Source organism: Neolamprologus multifasciatus, chromosome 15 (genome assembly GCF_963576455.1).
Source record: "Neolamprologus multifasciatus chromosome 15, fNeoMul1.2, whole genome shotgun sequence".
Lineage (NCBI taxonomy): Eukaryota > Metazoa > Chordata > Actinopteri > Cichliformes > Cichlidae > Neolamprologus > Neolamprologus multifasciatus.
The window spans coordinates 8,698,036-8,715,676 of record NC_140453.1 but is presented as its reverse complement, the minus strand read 5'-3'; the positions used below and the strand labels follow the sequence as shown (position 1 = coordinate 8,715,676).

General features: G+C 39.7%; 1 protein-coding gene and 1 long non-coding RNA gene across 2 annotated transcripts in view; one reads left to right on the top strand and one right to left on the bottom strand.

Annotated features, from left to right (window-relative positions):
- Nucleotides 1–6,310, bottom strand: part of sgk1 (serum/glucocorticoid regulated kinase 1) — a 34,567-nt gene extending 28,257 nt beyond the window's left edge. The window contains exons 1-2 of the mRNA XM_085132890.1: nucleotides 6,167–6,310; nucleotides 1,809–2,048 (exon numbers count right to left, since the gene is read on the bottom strand). Of these exons, the coding sequence (XP_084989016.1) occupies nucleotides 1,809–2,048; nucleotides 6,167–6,310 (384 nt within the window). The remainder of the gene's footprint in view (nucleotides 1–1,808; nucleotides 2,049–6,166) is intronic.
- LOC146501516 (uncharacterized) overlaps nucleotides 1–17,351 on the top strand; it is a 28,624-nt gene extending 11,273 nt beyond the window's left edge. Inside the window, exons 2-3 of the long non-coding RNA XR_014869355.1 lie at nucleotides 1,856–16,210; nucleotides 16,872–17,351. This is a non-coding gene — a long non-coding RNA (uncharacterized LOC146501516). The remainder of the gene's footprint in view (nucleotides 1–1,855; nucleotides 16,211–16,871) is intronic.
- Nucleotides 17,352–17,641: the final 290 nt, after the last annotated feature.

The window sequence follows — 17,641 nt, the reverse complement described above, 5'->3', positions numbered from 1 at the left end:
TTAAATTAACAATTTGTTCACATGTACGAATAAAGCTTACGTGATAGAGACATTAATCCAATTTAGTTTGTCTACAGATGGTGATGATTTGATGATTTCTTGTAATGGCTGTACCACATATTTTATTTAAATTCAAGATTAAAAATGTTTTTTTTCCTTCTGTAAGCTAAAGACAAATATTGGAATTTTATTAACTTTTAATTTTGTGGGGCAGACAATCATTCTTGTTGAACTGACACTAGAATTTGGTGCTCAGAAAATTGATTTATGAGATTTTCAAATGTGGAAACATTTTTTTTTCCCTTTAGATCTAGAATAAATACATTAAATCCTTGGAATTTCCCCAAATGTCCCCAAAATGTGTTGAAAGCGCACACTTAATCTAAAGCTAGTCAAAGTAATGGATCATAAGTAAACAATGACTTATTTAGTGGCACAAGCCAAAAAAGTTCCACACAGCTGGTTTTGTTCCTTGACTTTGCGTGGTACGATAATTGATAGAAATCAAAAAGCTGCAGGAATTACAAATTGCAGTTCTTAAATTGTGATTTTATTCATTATTTAAAAATAGGTTTTCAAACCTATTGTGTGAAAAAGTAATTGTCCCCTAAGCCTAATAACTGGTTGTGTCACCCAGGCCTGAACAAACTGCAATCAAGCTTTTGTGATAACTGGGGATGAATCTGTCACATCGCTGTGGAAGAATTTTAGCCCACTCTTGAACATCAACAGCCTGTTTAAGGTCATGTTAAAGCAGCTTGGCTTATATAGTAAACTCCAAAACCTTCATTTTATTTATTTTTTGAGGCATTCAGAGGTAAACTTGTTGGTGTGTTTTGGATCATAACCCTTGAAGCACTTGAGCTTCAATGGCCAGGCATTCTCCTTTAGGATTTTCTGGCAAAGAGCAGAATTCATGGTTCCATCAATTACAGCAAGTCGTTCAGTTCCTGAAGAAGCAAAGCAGCCCCAGACCATCACACTACCGCCACCGTGTTTCACTGGTGGTATGATGTTCTTTTTATGAAATGCTGTGTTAGTTTTACACCAGACACCAGCTCAAAACTTTGTCTGATCAGTCAAAAAGAACATTTTTTACAAAGAGGAACTGTTTAGGAACCACAGCAATTCAGTGGGAGACCACGGAAAGTTACAGAGTGATGAGCAGCATAGTCCATAAAAGTCACACTGGTGACTCGATAACTAAGCAGTTCCAAACCTCCTCCAGCACTAACATGGCTTCATAGCATTGCTTTCCATGGAAGCACAGCCCCTGTTGGGATCATGTGTAGGTGGCACAGTACTTTTGTTCATTGTCCACGTACAGGCAGTCCCTTCATCGGTCAGAAATTTGACTTTTGTGTACTGCTTGTGCAAAAGGGTGAGCTCTGTTCATTATTCACACAGTGACATCAACATGGACAAACTTTCCAAATATCACAATGAATAAGCAAATATATGACAGGCCAGAGTGAGACCAAAGATCAAAAGCTAATGTTACTTGCACTTTTTAAATGTGTGACCTGTGAAAAACATTGGACATTTGCTGCAACTCAGTCAAGCTGAAATTTTTTGCTGAAATGTGTCTTTTGCCATATTTTTTCTTATGTTTACTGAAAATAATTTTTTACTTCTTCTAGTTTTAAGTAGCTTCTTCTAAGTAGCTTTTATTTACCAAACTAGATTCTCCTGATACAGTTTCTCTGTAGTCAAATTACCAAAGTGAACTAATTAAGCTTGGAAATCCAAAGTAGTTGTTTTTCCAACAATGGCATTCACGATTAGCGAATGTTCGTTTTTCCATTTACCTTGCAGCCCTTGCTTTTTTCATGGCCACTCGTTTGCCCATTTGCAGGACAAGGTGAGCAGTGCTCCTGGTGGTAATACAGGCCACCCTGCAGTCCTGCATAATGACAGCAGCCATACGGTGATGGGAAGTGGGTGTACCACAGGTCCTCAGCCAGCGGACACTTTGGACAGGAGTAAAGGAGGCCTTTCCCCTGAGCTTTCTCCACACTCACTTTCGGGTTCCTCATCCATCTCCGTACCTGCACAGGAAAAAAATAATAATATTTATTCTAAATAAGAAAAAAAATGCTCTGATCTGACTTACAACATCTCAGTTTCTTCCTCTGTTGTTAAAGGTAACAGCGCAAGATCTCCACAGACAAAAATGTGCATACAGTGCATATACACACACACCTTACCAGCTGCAACTCATCGTCAGCTGTTTGTAATCTTATCCATGATTACATGTTGGCTAGAATGAGATACACACATGAAGGAATGCACTTATGAAAGGCACAGATTGTGTCTCCACTCTGCCACACATTAATCAGAGTGGGTGCACTCACACGATGACATATATGTATTACACACACACATGCAAGCACACACAAAGACATCTGATGGCGCAAAGTATGATGTTGAGTCTGTCTTTGATGAAGAAAGAAAGCACAGCCTTGTTTGTCTACTCCCGGGTATGTTTTTGACTTTTGTGTCTTTTTTCAACACCAGTGTTGCTTCACCGATACTTTGTAAAAGCTGAGGAGAACATCAGTCTTCAAGTGTGCTTTTGTGATGAAGTACCACAACCTTCATGCATTCACGTCATGAGCACGTGTTCTAATTATTACCCTTATGTTGTCAACAAACGCAGCACAAGTCGGTGCACGCAAGAACAATGCGTACTGTACACACCGTGCTCCTTCAGTGACTAAGACCAGAGAAGCACTGTCACGTACAGGAAACACTGGTGTGTTTACGTTTGTGTGAGTGTGTGAGTGTGGAGGAAAGAAACACATAAAAAAAAACCTTGCTGAAAGTGGAGAGGAAACCGATAAACAGACACAGAAACAGAAGGAGATTGACAGTGAGAGGAACCTTGTGAAATTTCATCCTGCTGCGTGACTCGTAAATTTAGAAAACACACACCACAGGGCTGTAGCCTGTGGCAGCTGAGCAGCACAGAGTCCAAAATGCAGTAACACACACACACACACACACAGCACACACGCTGAGATCGAACGCCTAAGTCGAAGGGCCGCCTCGACAGCCTGTCAAGGCATGTCGGGTCGAAGAGAAAACAGACTTGGAAAAACACTCCAGCAGGTCAACACAAAAAACAAGCCAGCTGCTGTAGGGCTGCCACAGAAAACGGATGACGCACACCTAAAATAAGAAAGCAACACGAGCTTCTTCACACATCGCAAGTCATGAACTGGCTGCACGTGATTGGAGTTCCATCTAATTACATGAGTTTTCCCTTTGTTGTTTTTGAGATCAGGTTCAAAGAGGTAACGGAATGTGACAGATCTAACAGCGTTCTGTCATACCTGTTGTTCACCGCGCCGCACTGACAGTGAAACTAATTATAGGTGCTGAATCCACCGAATTTGGCACAAAAACACAGTCATCCATCGCTCATTGGAACGTGAAAATGTTAGCTTTCTTTTGGATCACTGAAAAGCTGTGCACGACATCATCGCTGTTACGTATTTGGTCCTGTGTAACAAGTTGTAAATGTTCAAATATACAGTGACAGATAATTACATGCAGAATGCAGCTGTATTGACTTTACATTTCTATTCCTTGTTCCGCATGACCCAAGGCTCTGTTTGGACTCATGCTTTCCTTATTATGCAATTAGGATTATTCTGAAGCAATTAGAGAAATAAATAAACCCTCAGGGGCAGCAATAACATCAACCGGGATTCAGGAATGTTCTGCAAGGTTCTGTTTTTTTATTTTATTTTTTATCATCGCTTGGATGGAGCAGAAGGGAAGCCAAAATTGAAATCATTTTGGAAAAATTGAAAACAAAAATGTTCAGTTTACATCGATAGATACTCGATAGATAAATTCATTGCAGCATAGAGCGCCTGTGGGAGTATATGCGTAGTTGTGTGTGTGTGTGGGTGTTAACGCAATCTGTCCTTATTCACCAGGCGATTCATCAGTAATCCACACCATACTGTACTCCATCTGAGCCAGCACAGACACACAAGAACACACATTTTGGACTACTCATATTCTGAGTAAAAAAACAACAACCAAAAAAACAAAACAAAAACACAGCAGTGACACAATCAGATCAGATATGTATGTAAATCTATCCAGTAACCTACCGGATAAGAAACTAATATGAATCAAGAGCTTAAGTGATTGTTGCTGATTTGTTGCTATCTGGGAAGATGTTCGCTGCCTAAGGCTGAAATTGTGGCAACATGAAGTAAATAACAGCTGCAATCAGCCCTTAACTTGTCATTTGAATTATTTTACTACATAAAAAATTTAAAAAAAAGTTCTGTTGTATCCCCAAAGCAGCAATGTGATTATTGACTGAGTGCATTACCTTTCTTCCAAAAGCGGGAAGTAATGTTAGTCATATCCTTCCTGTTGTGGCCTGCAGGCACTGTTTTGTGTTTTGATCTCATGTAAATCGACTGCAAATTATTCAGGGAGCATAATTAAATTTGTTTTTAAGATTGACATGTTTTAGTCAGATTACAGCATACAGTGACTTTCCGAAATCTAACAAAGCTGCGGCAGTCATACGCGGTCATTTCTCAAGATGCAATCAAGTATGCAAACTGATTTATTAACATCTGTGACATGCAATTTACTGATAACTGCCCTGATATGTAATGCAGATTAAAAGCATGTTTTATTTTTGTGCTTGATGTTGAAGTGAACCTTTTGTGCTTGTGTTTAGAAAACAGTACAAAATTTGTAAATCACCCATAAAACAAATTGTGTTTTTTTCTGTTTTACCCCATTTAGTAAATCTTGCCGCTAGTTTCTTAGGGCTACAACTAATGACTGGTTTACTAATAATTAATCAGTTATAAAACTTGAAAAAGTGTGGTACAAACTATTGTTGTAATATATTTGTTATTGTTTTAAGCTAGGATTAGGCTAGTGCAGATAGGAAGGGCGGTCGGTATAAAACTGGTGCAAAAATGAAATAAGAATGAGCTTTTCATACTGCGTACTGGTTGAAGCCTGGGTTAACGATGACTGAAACCAATGCAGTTGACCAGCAGGGGCCCAGTGGATAGTGCACTACTGCTGAACAAATACAAAAGAGTAGGAGAGGGAGGGAAGGCATGTTTAGAGGCAGTGAGAGAGAAAGAAGGACAGGAGTGTAGAAGTGAGAGTGGGGACTGTGATGGTTTGGACATGTGCAGAGGAGGGATATTGGACAAAAGGATGTTAAATATAGAGCTGCCAGGCAGGAGGATAAGAGGGAGACAAGAGAGAAATTCATGGATGTAGCGAAGGAGGACACGCAGAGGGATGGTGTGACAGAAGAAGATGTTAGGGACGAAGTGATGGAAGGAAGCAGATTATCTGCTGTGGGGATCCCTAAAGAGAGCAGCCGAAAGAAGAAGGAGAATGAGGTGTTGTTCACTTTTGTGTTTAGTTCCCCATTGAATGTAATAACTTAATGAGTACACATTTATTTGTTCAATTATTTATTTAGCTAGAACTTGAGTTTTACAACATATAGCTATGATAGTCTGAAATATGCAATGCAAAGTCTTGCAGATGTTCTGCAGCCCATTGATATAATTATTCTGCAATTTGACAGTAATATGCAATATGCATAATTCTGATTTATTGACCTCTAGTGAGGGTGACAGTTATAATGTATCCTTGTGAGGTGAACCTTATTAGACAGTGAGACCTAAGTACCGTTTTGAGTTTCATTAGACCTACACAAACAAACCATCACAGAAAACATTTAATGCAAACCATCAACATTACACACCAGTAATGAGCCTTGTGGCAGCACTGCAGCAGAACCCAGGATATGCTGACTAGATCCTAACCACAGGACCTCTCTTCCACTCAGTGATTTCAACACAACACACACTTGTGGTTCCCGAAGTGCAACAGTGTTTTGGAATACACAAACACACAAGCAAAAAAAGATAAAAACCTAACACACGCTGTAAACACAGACAAGCAGGGAGTCCAATCTTACGCTTGATTAGAGCGGCTTAGCCTTCACAATGACATCATCTCTGGTTTGCACACACACACACACACATACACACCCACACACTCTGGCTGTGTCACCACCTCTCACAGCCAATATGCAGCTCGTGTGTAGGCACAAAGATGCACCCCCACCAAAATGTTGATTGTTATCCAAACTCACCTTTCTCTTGACAAACTGGAAGGCAGAGCACTTCTTAAAGGAGAAGGCAGTTTTCTCTCCCCCACCTCCACCTCCCACGCCACTGCTTCCCCCTCCTCCTCCTCCTCCTCCGCCGCCTCCTCCTCCCCCATTAACCAGCTTCATGGCCGACACCGGCACACCGCTTGCTTCTGTAGATCCCAGGATGACAGGCAGACTGGCAGACAGGGAGAAAGCAAGAGAAAGAGTTCAATACGGGAACGAAAGCAGGAGTGATGCCTCCGCGATGAGAGGAAGATTTGAGATGCAAGAGGAGAGCGAGAGCGAGAGGCAGCAGGAGGATGCAGATGGACCAAAAACTTGAGGGTGAGACACTGATATGAATGAGATTACCTCAAAACCAACCTGTCAGAACAGAGATGAAGACGAGCTGAAGAAAGTGAGAAATTCACAGAAAAGAAAGAGATGGAGAGACAAATACACCGGCTCCTGTTGATGTGGGCAGGAAACGGCATTGTTTACAGCACCCCACACTCAGCATCTCAGTGAATGTCAGCTGTGTGTGAAGTTTACACGTGCATCCACGAGTCTATTTACAAGATGGATGTGTTTAAGCACGGTTCTACAAGTCTGGATGAATGCCTAATTTCTCCATCCCTACCTTTATGCCGTTGCGCTGGCTGGTTTCCCCTGATCCCGCTGCAGCCTGTCTTTTTTTAATTTGTTGTTGTCCGGAGACTCCTCCGAAGCCCGGTCCCAGATCAGATGCACCACCAACACCGACAACTCCCAGTTACAAGTGTCCCTCTCTGGGCTAAGCTTACATTCCCAAAAATAGGATGCAGAGAACAGAAGCAAGTCTGAGGCGATGGTGTTGTTAAATAAAGAGCATGTCACTGTGTGATTAGTGGGTGAGCGTGTGCGTCCTCACTGGTGCAAAGAGTTGAGGTGCACTGTGGGTGAGTGCACAGAGGAAGTCTGGCGAAGTACATGAATGAAAGCATGATGAAGCGTGTGTGTGATGAGTCCAGCTGCAGTCCTCTGGCTCACTCCGGTGCTACTTTATCAATGAAAGGCTCTGCAGCAAGCAGATGCTGCCTCCCCTCCCCTTCTCTTTCTCTTCCCAGCTCTCTGTCTCTGTCTCTCTCCCTTCCTCCAAATCCTTCACTGTTTCCTCATCACCACTCTGCCCTCCCCCTTTTTCCCTCCGCTCATCCATTTTTCTGCTGCAGTCAGGGCTGGCTCCTCCCACTCTCTCTCCCTCCTTCACCTCACCTCAGTCCTCCCTTGTTTTCTCCCCTTTTTTCTTAATCTGTATCGCCGAGGACCAAAGAGAACAGTGACATCCAATGCCTGTCTCCATCACAGCAGGCCTGCATGTGAGGGATAATGGTAGTGAACCACTGTTACTGGCTCTTTTGATTCAGCCGGACTTCACGCTCACACTGACACACATCTCATCCCGTCTATGCATATGCCCTTGCCTCTGTACCAATAAGGCAGGAGCAGTTTAATTTCCTGATCTGACACCCGTGTACAATAAAGCTGAATCACTTTCTGGTTACGCTTTCATGGATGTTGTGTCCTGTAAAAAACAAAAAACAAAGCTGTGTTTCTAGTTGCGAGCTGGCTGCTGCCTTTAAAGTAAAACAATAACACGTGAATTATTAACCATTACATGTGAATTATTAACCATTACATACGCTTTATATACGATAGGCTTCATGGCTTTTCGTGTAGCAATTAGAAGCAAATGTTTACTCACTCTGCTGCACTGATGAGAAAATTACTTTCTACTTGACCTTCATCTCGAAATTCATAATGCTCGACGGCATTTCTAGCAGCTAATGTCAAAGTGTGACTTGAATTACAAGTAGGAAGAGCTACAAGGCAGTGTTTTTGTTGACCCACCCCACCACCACGATTACCAGGATTATGTTAGGTTAGGGTAAAGATTGGGTAAGTAGCATCCAACACCTGTTGTCTGCCATATCTCCATAGTAGCATCTTAGAAGGTGGTGTTTTATATACACTTATGACAGAAAAGCTAAGCCATGACTACATGAGTGGGTTTTATTTTAGCACGAATGTCATCGTGCTAAAATAAAGACCTGTGCAGTGAGCGTCAAGATGTCATCACATGACATCTTGACGCTCTTGTTCTTGTACTACTTTTTAAAAGTTTTGATAACTCCAATTTTGTTTCAGAATTTTAAAGCATAATTGGTTGTGCGATATTTTAATTCAATTAAATTTTCTTTATAAAGTCCCAAATCACAGCCCAACACAACAGTCACCTCTTTAAATTGAAAGGTAAAGATCATACAATAATCGAGAGAAAACTTCAACAATCAAACGATTGCGTTTGAGGAAGGACTTGGTGAGAGTGGGAAGGAAAAACTCTATGATAACAGGAAGAATCAGGCTCAGAGAAGGGCAGTCATCTGCTGTGAGAATTTGGAGGAGACAGGACAAAAGACATAAAAATATCACTGCCTAAAATATCAGATGTACACTCACTCCTTTGAACTAATCAGAGACTAACACATATTGTTTTTGATTGTTTGTTTACATACAAGAGTGCATTTAGAATAGAATAGAATAGAATAATCCTTTAATTGTCCCACAAGGGGAAATTTGGTTGTAGCAGCAGCCAGAAAGACACATATACAACAAACAGTACACAGGACACAGAACAGAAACATACACAAGTTTCTTACATATTTACATTTTTACATTAAGGACAATGGTTACTATAAACAGAGTACTGTGCACAAATTCAATAAAAATAACTACAGATAAGAGGCAAACCAGGTTGTAGTGCAAATCGGTTGATTAAATTATTGCAGTTACAGCGCAGATGTAAACATCTATGTTTGTTGGGAGCAGTTCTGATTGTACAGTCTGACAGCTGCAGGGAGGACGGATTCTTTTAATTGACAGTATAATTGTCCAGGACACACTGTATATAAAAGATGCACAGAATCACTTCACCCATTAGTTAGCAAAGTACTTTATGTGTTTAAAATACCAGTTGATTGTGAAACACACAAGTTTTACTGATTAACTATTGTGTTTATCGGAGAACAATGGTGCAACTGTGTTGAGTGGCCGTATTGATGAAAAAAAAAAACCATTAGAAAGGAAAGATTAAGAACCAATTTCACCGAAAAACACCTCTGCACTGCGTGCAAATTAAAAGGCACCCTGCTGTACACGTGGCAAGCATTCAGACAAAATGAAACTCTAATTAGGCAGCAAGTGAGTCTGTTTGCCTCAGCTACAAATTGAGAGGGATGCATTTTCTGAGGGGAATCAGTGACTGTGCAGAATAATCAAGATCAGTCATATGACTCAGCAGTAATGACACAAAATGGTTAATGGTGAAATGAAGTGTGGACTTTACTGAGGCTTAGCTTCTACAGATGGAAGGAACATCTGGAAACCTCTGAGCTTTGTTTTTCTTGAATGCCTTCACATTTAATTGGTCTCTAAAATATTCTCTCTGATTTTATATACAGCATAGGTGTTATCTTGTTGTTGACAGAGGAAAACAATGGCATTCTATAAAGCAACAGTAGGGAGGAGTTCAGGGTGGATGGCTTTGTCGGCACAGCACTACACTGATTTTTAATAGCTTGTCTGTGTCCTCCTGCTTGTGTGCTCTTGAAGATCATATCAGAGAGAGGAGACAAATCACGCCAGTGGTAATTTAGGTTGAAAGCCTCATATGTAGCACCAAAGTTAAGAGAGATTGTTTATTCTTTGATGTGCATTTTAATATTTGCCTCACTGCATCTAGTCAATAGAAGAAAAGGGGAAGAAGCCTATTCTGGTTTTAAGCATTAAAGCACCAGTGATTTGCTTCACTGAATCCAGTCAGGGGAATAAAGACAAAAACCTAGTTTGCTAAAATATCTCCTCATCCAGAGCTGTAAGGGCTCCAGGGTGCTATTACATAGTCTGACAGCAGCAACAGACTTACATAACCTTAACAGATTCTCACTAAAATATATAGCTGCATGGCACATGAATAATTCTGTGATCTCCCAAAAGATTGTGTGCTTCTCTTATGAATTCAAATCCGACCAATAAATAATTGACAATGGGGCTACTTAAATGTTTCACAGACTTGCCAAAATGAATGCAAAGTCTATAAATTATTGAATTTCCTCAAAGTTATGTGAATGCAGTGAAGTGTCATATACAACCAGGCCCTCCTCCAAAGAGCTTACAGATATTATCGCCTGTGTGGGAGCTGCAGCTCACAAACCCTACATATCACGTGGCGTTTGCATGCCTTTTCAAGCATATTATTTACTGAAAGTAATGAGACATTACATTGGAGAACAGCAACTTTCAACTAAAAGCCAAGTGAAGCTGTTTCAAGCCTCTGTGATGGTCAGAGATAATATGCACTTGCTATCTCAGACTGCTAATGAGCTCCACTGGGTATGTTTTGATTGTATATTGAACGAGACCTGGTAAAAGAAAAAGGGAAAAAAAATCTCCTTTTAAGTCTTTTCAGCTACTTTACAGAGAAAAACACCCCAACTTGACTCAAGCAGCACCGACAAAACTAAATAAGTGAGAAAACATTGGGAGCCAATTTTAAACTTTTAAAATGTCAAAAAAAAAAAGGAAAGAAAATGATGCAGTCTTTTCTGGATATGAGAACAAGAGAAATAAACATTAGCAGTGTAATTTTATAAATGGAAATCATAATCAGCATAATATGTATTTGCATAAAGGTTTGTATGCATCTGCAGTCAGTTGATCAGTACTCACCAGACACATTTCATTATGTACGTCCTTTCAACGCAAATATCAGCCAGTCACATGCAGCAAATCAATGACCTGCTGACGTTCAAACAGAACATGAGAATGGGAGGAAATGAGATTTGAATGACTTTGAAAGTGGAGTTTCTGAGTCTGAGTAACTCAGAAACTGCTGATCTTCAGATTGTCTGTGGGGTTTACAGAGAATGGTCTGAAAAAGAGACAAAACTCATTGGCAGTTTATAGAGATGATGTCAGAGGTCAGAGGAGCATGGCCAGACTGTTTCCTGCTGATAGGAAGGTTATAGTAATCCATATAACCACTTGCTAGAACCAAGGTATGCAGAAGAGCATCTCTGAATCTCAACAGAGATGGGCTACAGCAGCGGAAGACCACACCAGGTGCCGATCTTAAACACAAAAAAGAGGATGCAGTTTTGATAGGCTCACCAAAATTGGACAATTTCTTTTTAGGACGCTTTGACATGATATGGGGTTGGTAGGCAGTAGAGTCAGAATTTAGCGTAAACAACATAAAAGCATAGACCGATCCTGCTTCATCTTGATGATTTCAGGCTGCTGCTAGTGGTGTAATGGTATGGGGGATAAATCTGTGCCACATTTTAGGGAAACCTCAGTATCAGCTGATCATTGTTTAAATGCCACAGCATTACCCGAGTATTTTTGGTGACCATGTCAATTCTTTTTAAGATCACGGTATTTTAGCATTACATTGAGTTTACTGTACTCAAATGCCTCCACAGTCACCAGATCGTCATGCAATAGAGCACATTTGAGATGTGGTTGAGTAAGAGATTCACATCATGGAAATGCAGCCGACAAATCTGTAAAAGCTATGTGATGCAATCATGTCAATATGGACAAAAATCTCTGATGAATGTCTCCAGAGACCTGTTGAATTGATGCTACAAAGAATTAAGGAGTTCCAGCATAGGAAGGTGTACCTTATAAACTGGCCTGTGAGTGCACACCCTATTTTATTTTGAAGAGTAACCCAACCAGCTTCTCCCTGTTTTTGCCCCCGTCCTCTCACTTTTCTCTACTGCATCAAACTCAGTTAATTTCCACTGTCCGCCTCAGCTCTGCTCATACGGTTCCAGGGACAGGCTGACCAGTGACATCAAGTACTGAGCTCATCACTTGGAACAACGCCCGAACCTCGTGACCCTGGCTGCAAGTGCGCATCTTTGCATTGCTTCATGAAACACACTTTCACCCACTGCCTTCTCTCGCTGTCTTCCACTTCTGAGTCACTTTCATAAATTAACCATGTTCCTACTTTGCCTCCACGGGCTTCAGCAAGGAGCATGTACAGGGAAAAGTGCTTCAAGTGCCGCAAGTTCCCTCCCATTCTGAAAATAGCAACCTTTTTTTAAACCATTGCCATAAAGCACACAGCTTCTTCAAATGTGACTTTCTCGGTGTATATGTGTTTCTGTACAGGAATTCTTGCATTGCTTTTTTCCCTACTTTTTCTGGATGTGACATTGTTGGCGTATTCTGTACGCAAACTGCAGCATTCGTTAAGTGTGAATTGTCACAGGAAGCAAAAGGTGTTAGAAGACAGGATTATGAAGAAAGGTATATTTTGCAGAGAGAGGTGTCTGTATGTGTGTGTGTGTGTGTGTGTGTGTGCGTATGTGTGGGTGGGTGTGTGTATGATGGTATCAGGATGACTGAGAATAATAGAAGGACTCCCATCTGCAACTAAAGGCAGACTTGTGAGCAAAGTGAGCAAACAACATTCATTTTCCTTTGACACCCATATTTAACTAATAAATAGGGTGATGAACACTATTTTGGGTGTGATTATTTTTGTCTGTCTGTATGTGTATGTGTGTTTCAGTGTCTGTCACCCTTGCCTATTAGGTTTTAGTTTACCTCAAGGCTCTCCCAGGGCCTAAAGTTAAGCTTACTGAATTCATTATTGCCTAATGAGCAGCGCGCGCACAGCCACGAGTCTACTGTTGGTCCAAGGTTGTGTGAGTGCGTGTGCATATGTGTTTGTGTGTGTGTGTATTACATGCGTGGGAGGCAACAGTGGTGGTGCTTGCAAGTGTAGAGAAAGGTTGTGAGAATGTAGTGGCATGTATACAGATCCCCCATGTGCCAAATTGTGTGTTTGTGTATTTGTTTGTGGTGCTTGTTTGCCTCAGTACAGTATTGCGTTGGTGTCTGTGTGTGATGGTGTGCGTAGGAGGGAGTTCAGCAACGAAACTCCCAGTGGGATTGACAATACTGCAGTGCTGAGCTAAGGAGACAGAGGGAAAGAAGTAGAGAGGAGAGAACCAATTACAGCGGTGCTCATCACTAAGCTCAGTCAGCTAAAATATAAGCAGAAACTTTATGGAAAGTTAACTATACTTTACCTTAACAAAAAATTATGGTTACCTATTGTGAATAAACTGATCCGATAACAGCTGTTTTCTCAGTGGCTGCAGCCTAATGTATGTTTTTGTGCTATAGATGTCCATTTTAGATCACAACTATAAACCCCTTCCCTTATATTTGAAATATATGAAACTATATATAGTCTCATCTGCATATATTATATATACTATATATATTTTGTATATATCTATCTTCTTGAATTAACTTCAGAATCTTTAAATAGACTTGGGGCACAATCATGTTTGTTGGATCAATGTCATCTAGTCACTTATTTTCAGTGTGTTGCTGGGATCAAATAAGCTCATATTCTTTAAAAAAAAAAAAATGCATTGTTTATATATTCTCTTTGTACTACTTTTAGGACTTTTCAAGTCACTGAATTCTGTTTTCATTCCAACAGAGCTTGAGTTGAATTTATTACACCAGTGAGCCATTTTTTTCCACAGGGTGACATGTTAGCACATTAAGATGAATGTATTCACTGTGGTCTATTTTAACCTGATCCCACATGCACTTTTAAGGCACTGTAAACACTCTCTTGCACACCAAATGTGAATTTTAACTGAAAATACCATTCAGCAGACACACTATATTTGTGACCTTTTCAAAAGATTTACATTTTCAAATGCAAGGAGGTATCTCTGGCTGGTTAAGGAAGTCAGAATATACTGAGAAACGTGTGCTATCATAAACAAATGGTTTAGACTTTTTCATGGAAGTTGTGGCTAGTAAGATAAAGCAGTACACCTCAGTTACTTCTGATATTCAAAACAAGACCTAATAAAAAATAACTATAGTGGGTCTTAAAATTAGTTAAATGTTACTATTCAGTGAACAAAAATTAAATAGAAGTGCAGTGTGGAAAAACTAAGAATTATGAGCAGGGTAAGTAGTAGCCAGGTGCTGCTCATCAAATGTACTTGATTAACTGATCGTTAGCAAGTGTGAGCACCTCTATAAAAAACAGGAGCTTTAGCAGCTTACTGGTCTGGAGAATGCTCCACTAAAAAGCAAGCCGGTAAAACTCCTGTGTAGCTCAGGTGTACCAAGGATGAAAGACATCAATAAGCAGTTGCTGCTTCCCATGAGCCTGGAAATGGTTATAAAGGCATTTCCAAATAATTTAAAGCCCATCATTTAAAAAACAAATTCAAGACAGACAGTTGTCTGAAGTGGGCATCCCACCAAACGCAGGACATCTCACACCAGCTGTCAAGCACAGTGGTGGGGGGCTGAAGAGTTAGGCTTGTTTTGCAGTTACTGAGTTGACAGTGAACTCTAAAGTCCAATGTGAGGTCATCTGTCTGACAGATAAAGCTTGGCCAAAACTGGGTCAAATGTGACAATGACCCTAAGCAGCAAATCTACAACAGAATGGGGCCAGTCTAGGCCTGTACTTCAACATGATTGTAATACTGTGGTAGGACCTTAAGAGAGCTATGCATAAACGTCGACAATCTAAATTAGAGTGGGCCAAAACCTTCCACAACAATGTGAGAGACTGGTAAAGTCAAACAGAAAATAATGACTTACAAGCTATTGAATAATAGACTTAACTTACTGTAACTTGGTTGTTCTGTTTTGTTTTTTTTTAAATAAATAATGACACTATAAAATGTAACGTTGTTCATCTCAGCTTGTGTTTACCTTATTTTAAGACCTGATAAGGAATATATACCAAAACCAGAGTGGATATTTAATTCAATAATAAAATTAGCAGTCAATAAAACTATTATCCTCATTCTAGAATGTTAGAGTAACTGACAGTGGGGTTAAAATTAAGAGAGAATTGTGGCTATTACAATTACATTGTGAAAATTGTCACTCGAATAACAAACTGAATTATAGTTAGTGATATGATTCAGTGTCACTACACAACCATCCACCATCTCTACCTCAGTATATAAAGGAAACATTGCTTTCAGGATTATTACTTAACCTTGGCACTGGAAGTAAAGGTGCAGTGAGGTGCAGAATCATGCATTATGGATTCAATCCCTGGTACCAGAGCCAGTTTTATTTCATCATGCATTTCATTTTTTATTTATTTTTTTTGCATGTATTAGCACACTCCTAGTACCTGAAGTGAAATCTCAGATGGTTCAATGATAATGATGATTAATAAATCATCATTTTACAGCGAGAAAGATTATTCACAAGCGGAAAATAGGTTACAGGTTAGGTGAATTAACAGAAATGTTTTACACTAAAATGAAATCCAATGCGACTACAGCACCATCTCATTAAAAATTAACAAAGAGCCGAGTCACCCATCATGTTAGCCTGATGCAAATAACTTATTTCATTTTGTCCAACACACAAGCCCATTAAGTGAAGGAGACAATCCAAATTTTCACCTTTTTACGATCACTTCAGATTGATTGAAGACGATGTACTCATTTCACAAGTTTAAGCAGAGCGGGCTCTGGTAGAGCTCAAGTAGAAATAATCTAAAAGTATTATTTAGGTGGCGTTGATTAGCATACGAAGCTAAAAAGCTAAAGCTAAGGTAAAACTGTAGCTTGCTAGCAAATTTACATTTGTCTTTGTTCAGCATTTATAGGTCGAGACTGTCAAACTGTAAATTCAGAGGAAATGTAATGCCCTGAAATGTTGTCTGCCAAACCAACAGAATAATAGCTAATTAAATTAGTTTTGCAGAAACATTTCGACTGGACTGTTAAGCAGCAATTCTTTTAAAAAGCTGTTTCTTGCATACACATAGCTGCAACTCACTTAGTGGGTATGTTGCCATGTCTTTGGTAGTGCATATTCTCAAGTCGTCATTGTTTTGTCTTCTGTTATAGTGTGGTTGTATCACCTGACACTCACACGATGTGCACCACCTGATGACTAGCTGCGATAGGTGATTTGGTATGTGATTTGTCTTGTGATGTTTGCGTGTTCCATAGAAAGCGAAGCATTAGGCAGTATAATTATACACAGACAACTTGAATCTCTCTTTTTGTTTTTAATTCAGCATGTTAGAAAGTTGAAAAAAAGCCAACATCAGGCTGTGTGTGCAGCACGTATTTTAACACCTACTGCACATACCTGTGTAATGCGTACTGGAGAATGTCAAGGAACAAGCATCACATGAGTTTAATTAGGTTTTCAAAGACATGGCATGCGGAGCATTTGGATCCAATTTTTAACCAGGTGTTTTAAGTTTTCATTTTCGACTTGCATAACCTGCAGCTGTGAAACTTTGTTCATGTGATAGAACAGGAGCAATGCTGTGCAAAAAAGCAATGTGTTCTAGTCTATTGTTTTCCCTTTAAATAAATTTAATCATTTGCACAATGGTGAAAAACATCATATTCTGAGTTACTCTGTGGTTGCAACCCTGATTTAGTGAAGGTATTGTCTAATGTAATTTACTTCTCTCTCAAGTTATTAACTATATGTGTATTAATTGAATCAGAAGTAATATTAATAATTGGTTATTATTATTATTATTATTATTATTAAATTGCTAATCACAAAAGAGTGACTATTACTATGACTCACGTATATTGTGTGTCTTCCTTTGCAGGAACTATTTTTCATCAGGGTGTGTTACATTTTAGCATGAAAGGCAGCTGGTTTCTAGCAAGATTTTCACAGTGGGTAAGTTCAAAACAGTGTTCTGTGTGGGACTACTAACCAGTACAGTCACAAATGCACGGCACGGTTTCAGTGTGACAGTTCACAAAGGTTCTAATCACCTGGCAGGTATTTGTCAGACTGCTTGCAAGTCTCCTTCAGCAGAAAATTTCCTTAAAGAATCGGTGGGAATCATGTACATGCTAACGACATAGCTGGCCACATGTTAGCTTGGAAGCACCTCATAAAGAGGCAGATTGTTACTCCTCTGCTCTTCATGTGCTTTGGTTTGTTGGTCAGATTAATGCTAGATTATTGTAGATGGTAACGGACAGATCCTCCAGTCACCTTTGTTCCTTTTGTAAGTTCTCGGCCAAATGATGCAATGGACGATTTCCCAGGCAGTGCTGTGCAACAACCAATCTGTGGGTTGCACTTTGGGATAAAATACGTAATGTTTTTTATTTGTTTTGTTGTTCATTCACAACAACAGGATCTACAATACACAACTTATTGGTTATATTATATTTCCTCAAAATTTACACCAATCTTACAAAGTTGGAATTTATATATGATCAGTGCTGATAATTAGTCATGCATCATGAGGGAGCAATTCTCTTATAGATTGATTTTAGTATGACGCAGGGCACATTAACCATAACCGAAACTGTGTTAGTTCATTACAGCTTGTGACCTTGCTGCACTGCTTTTTTTTCTTTG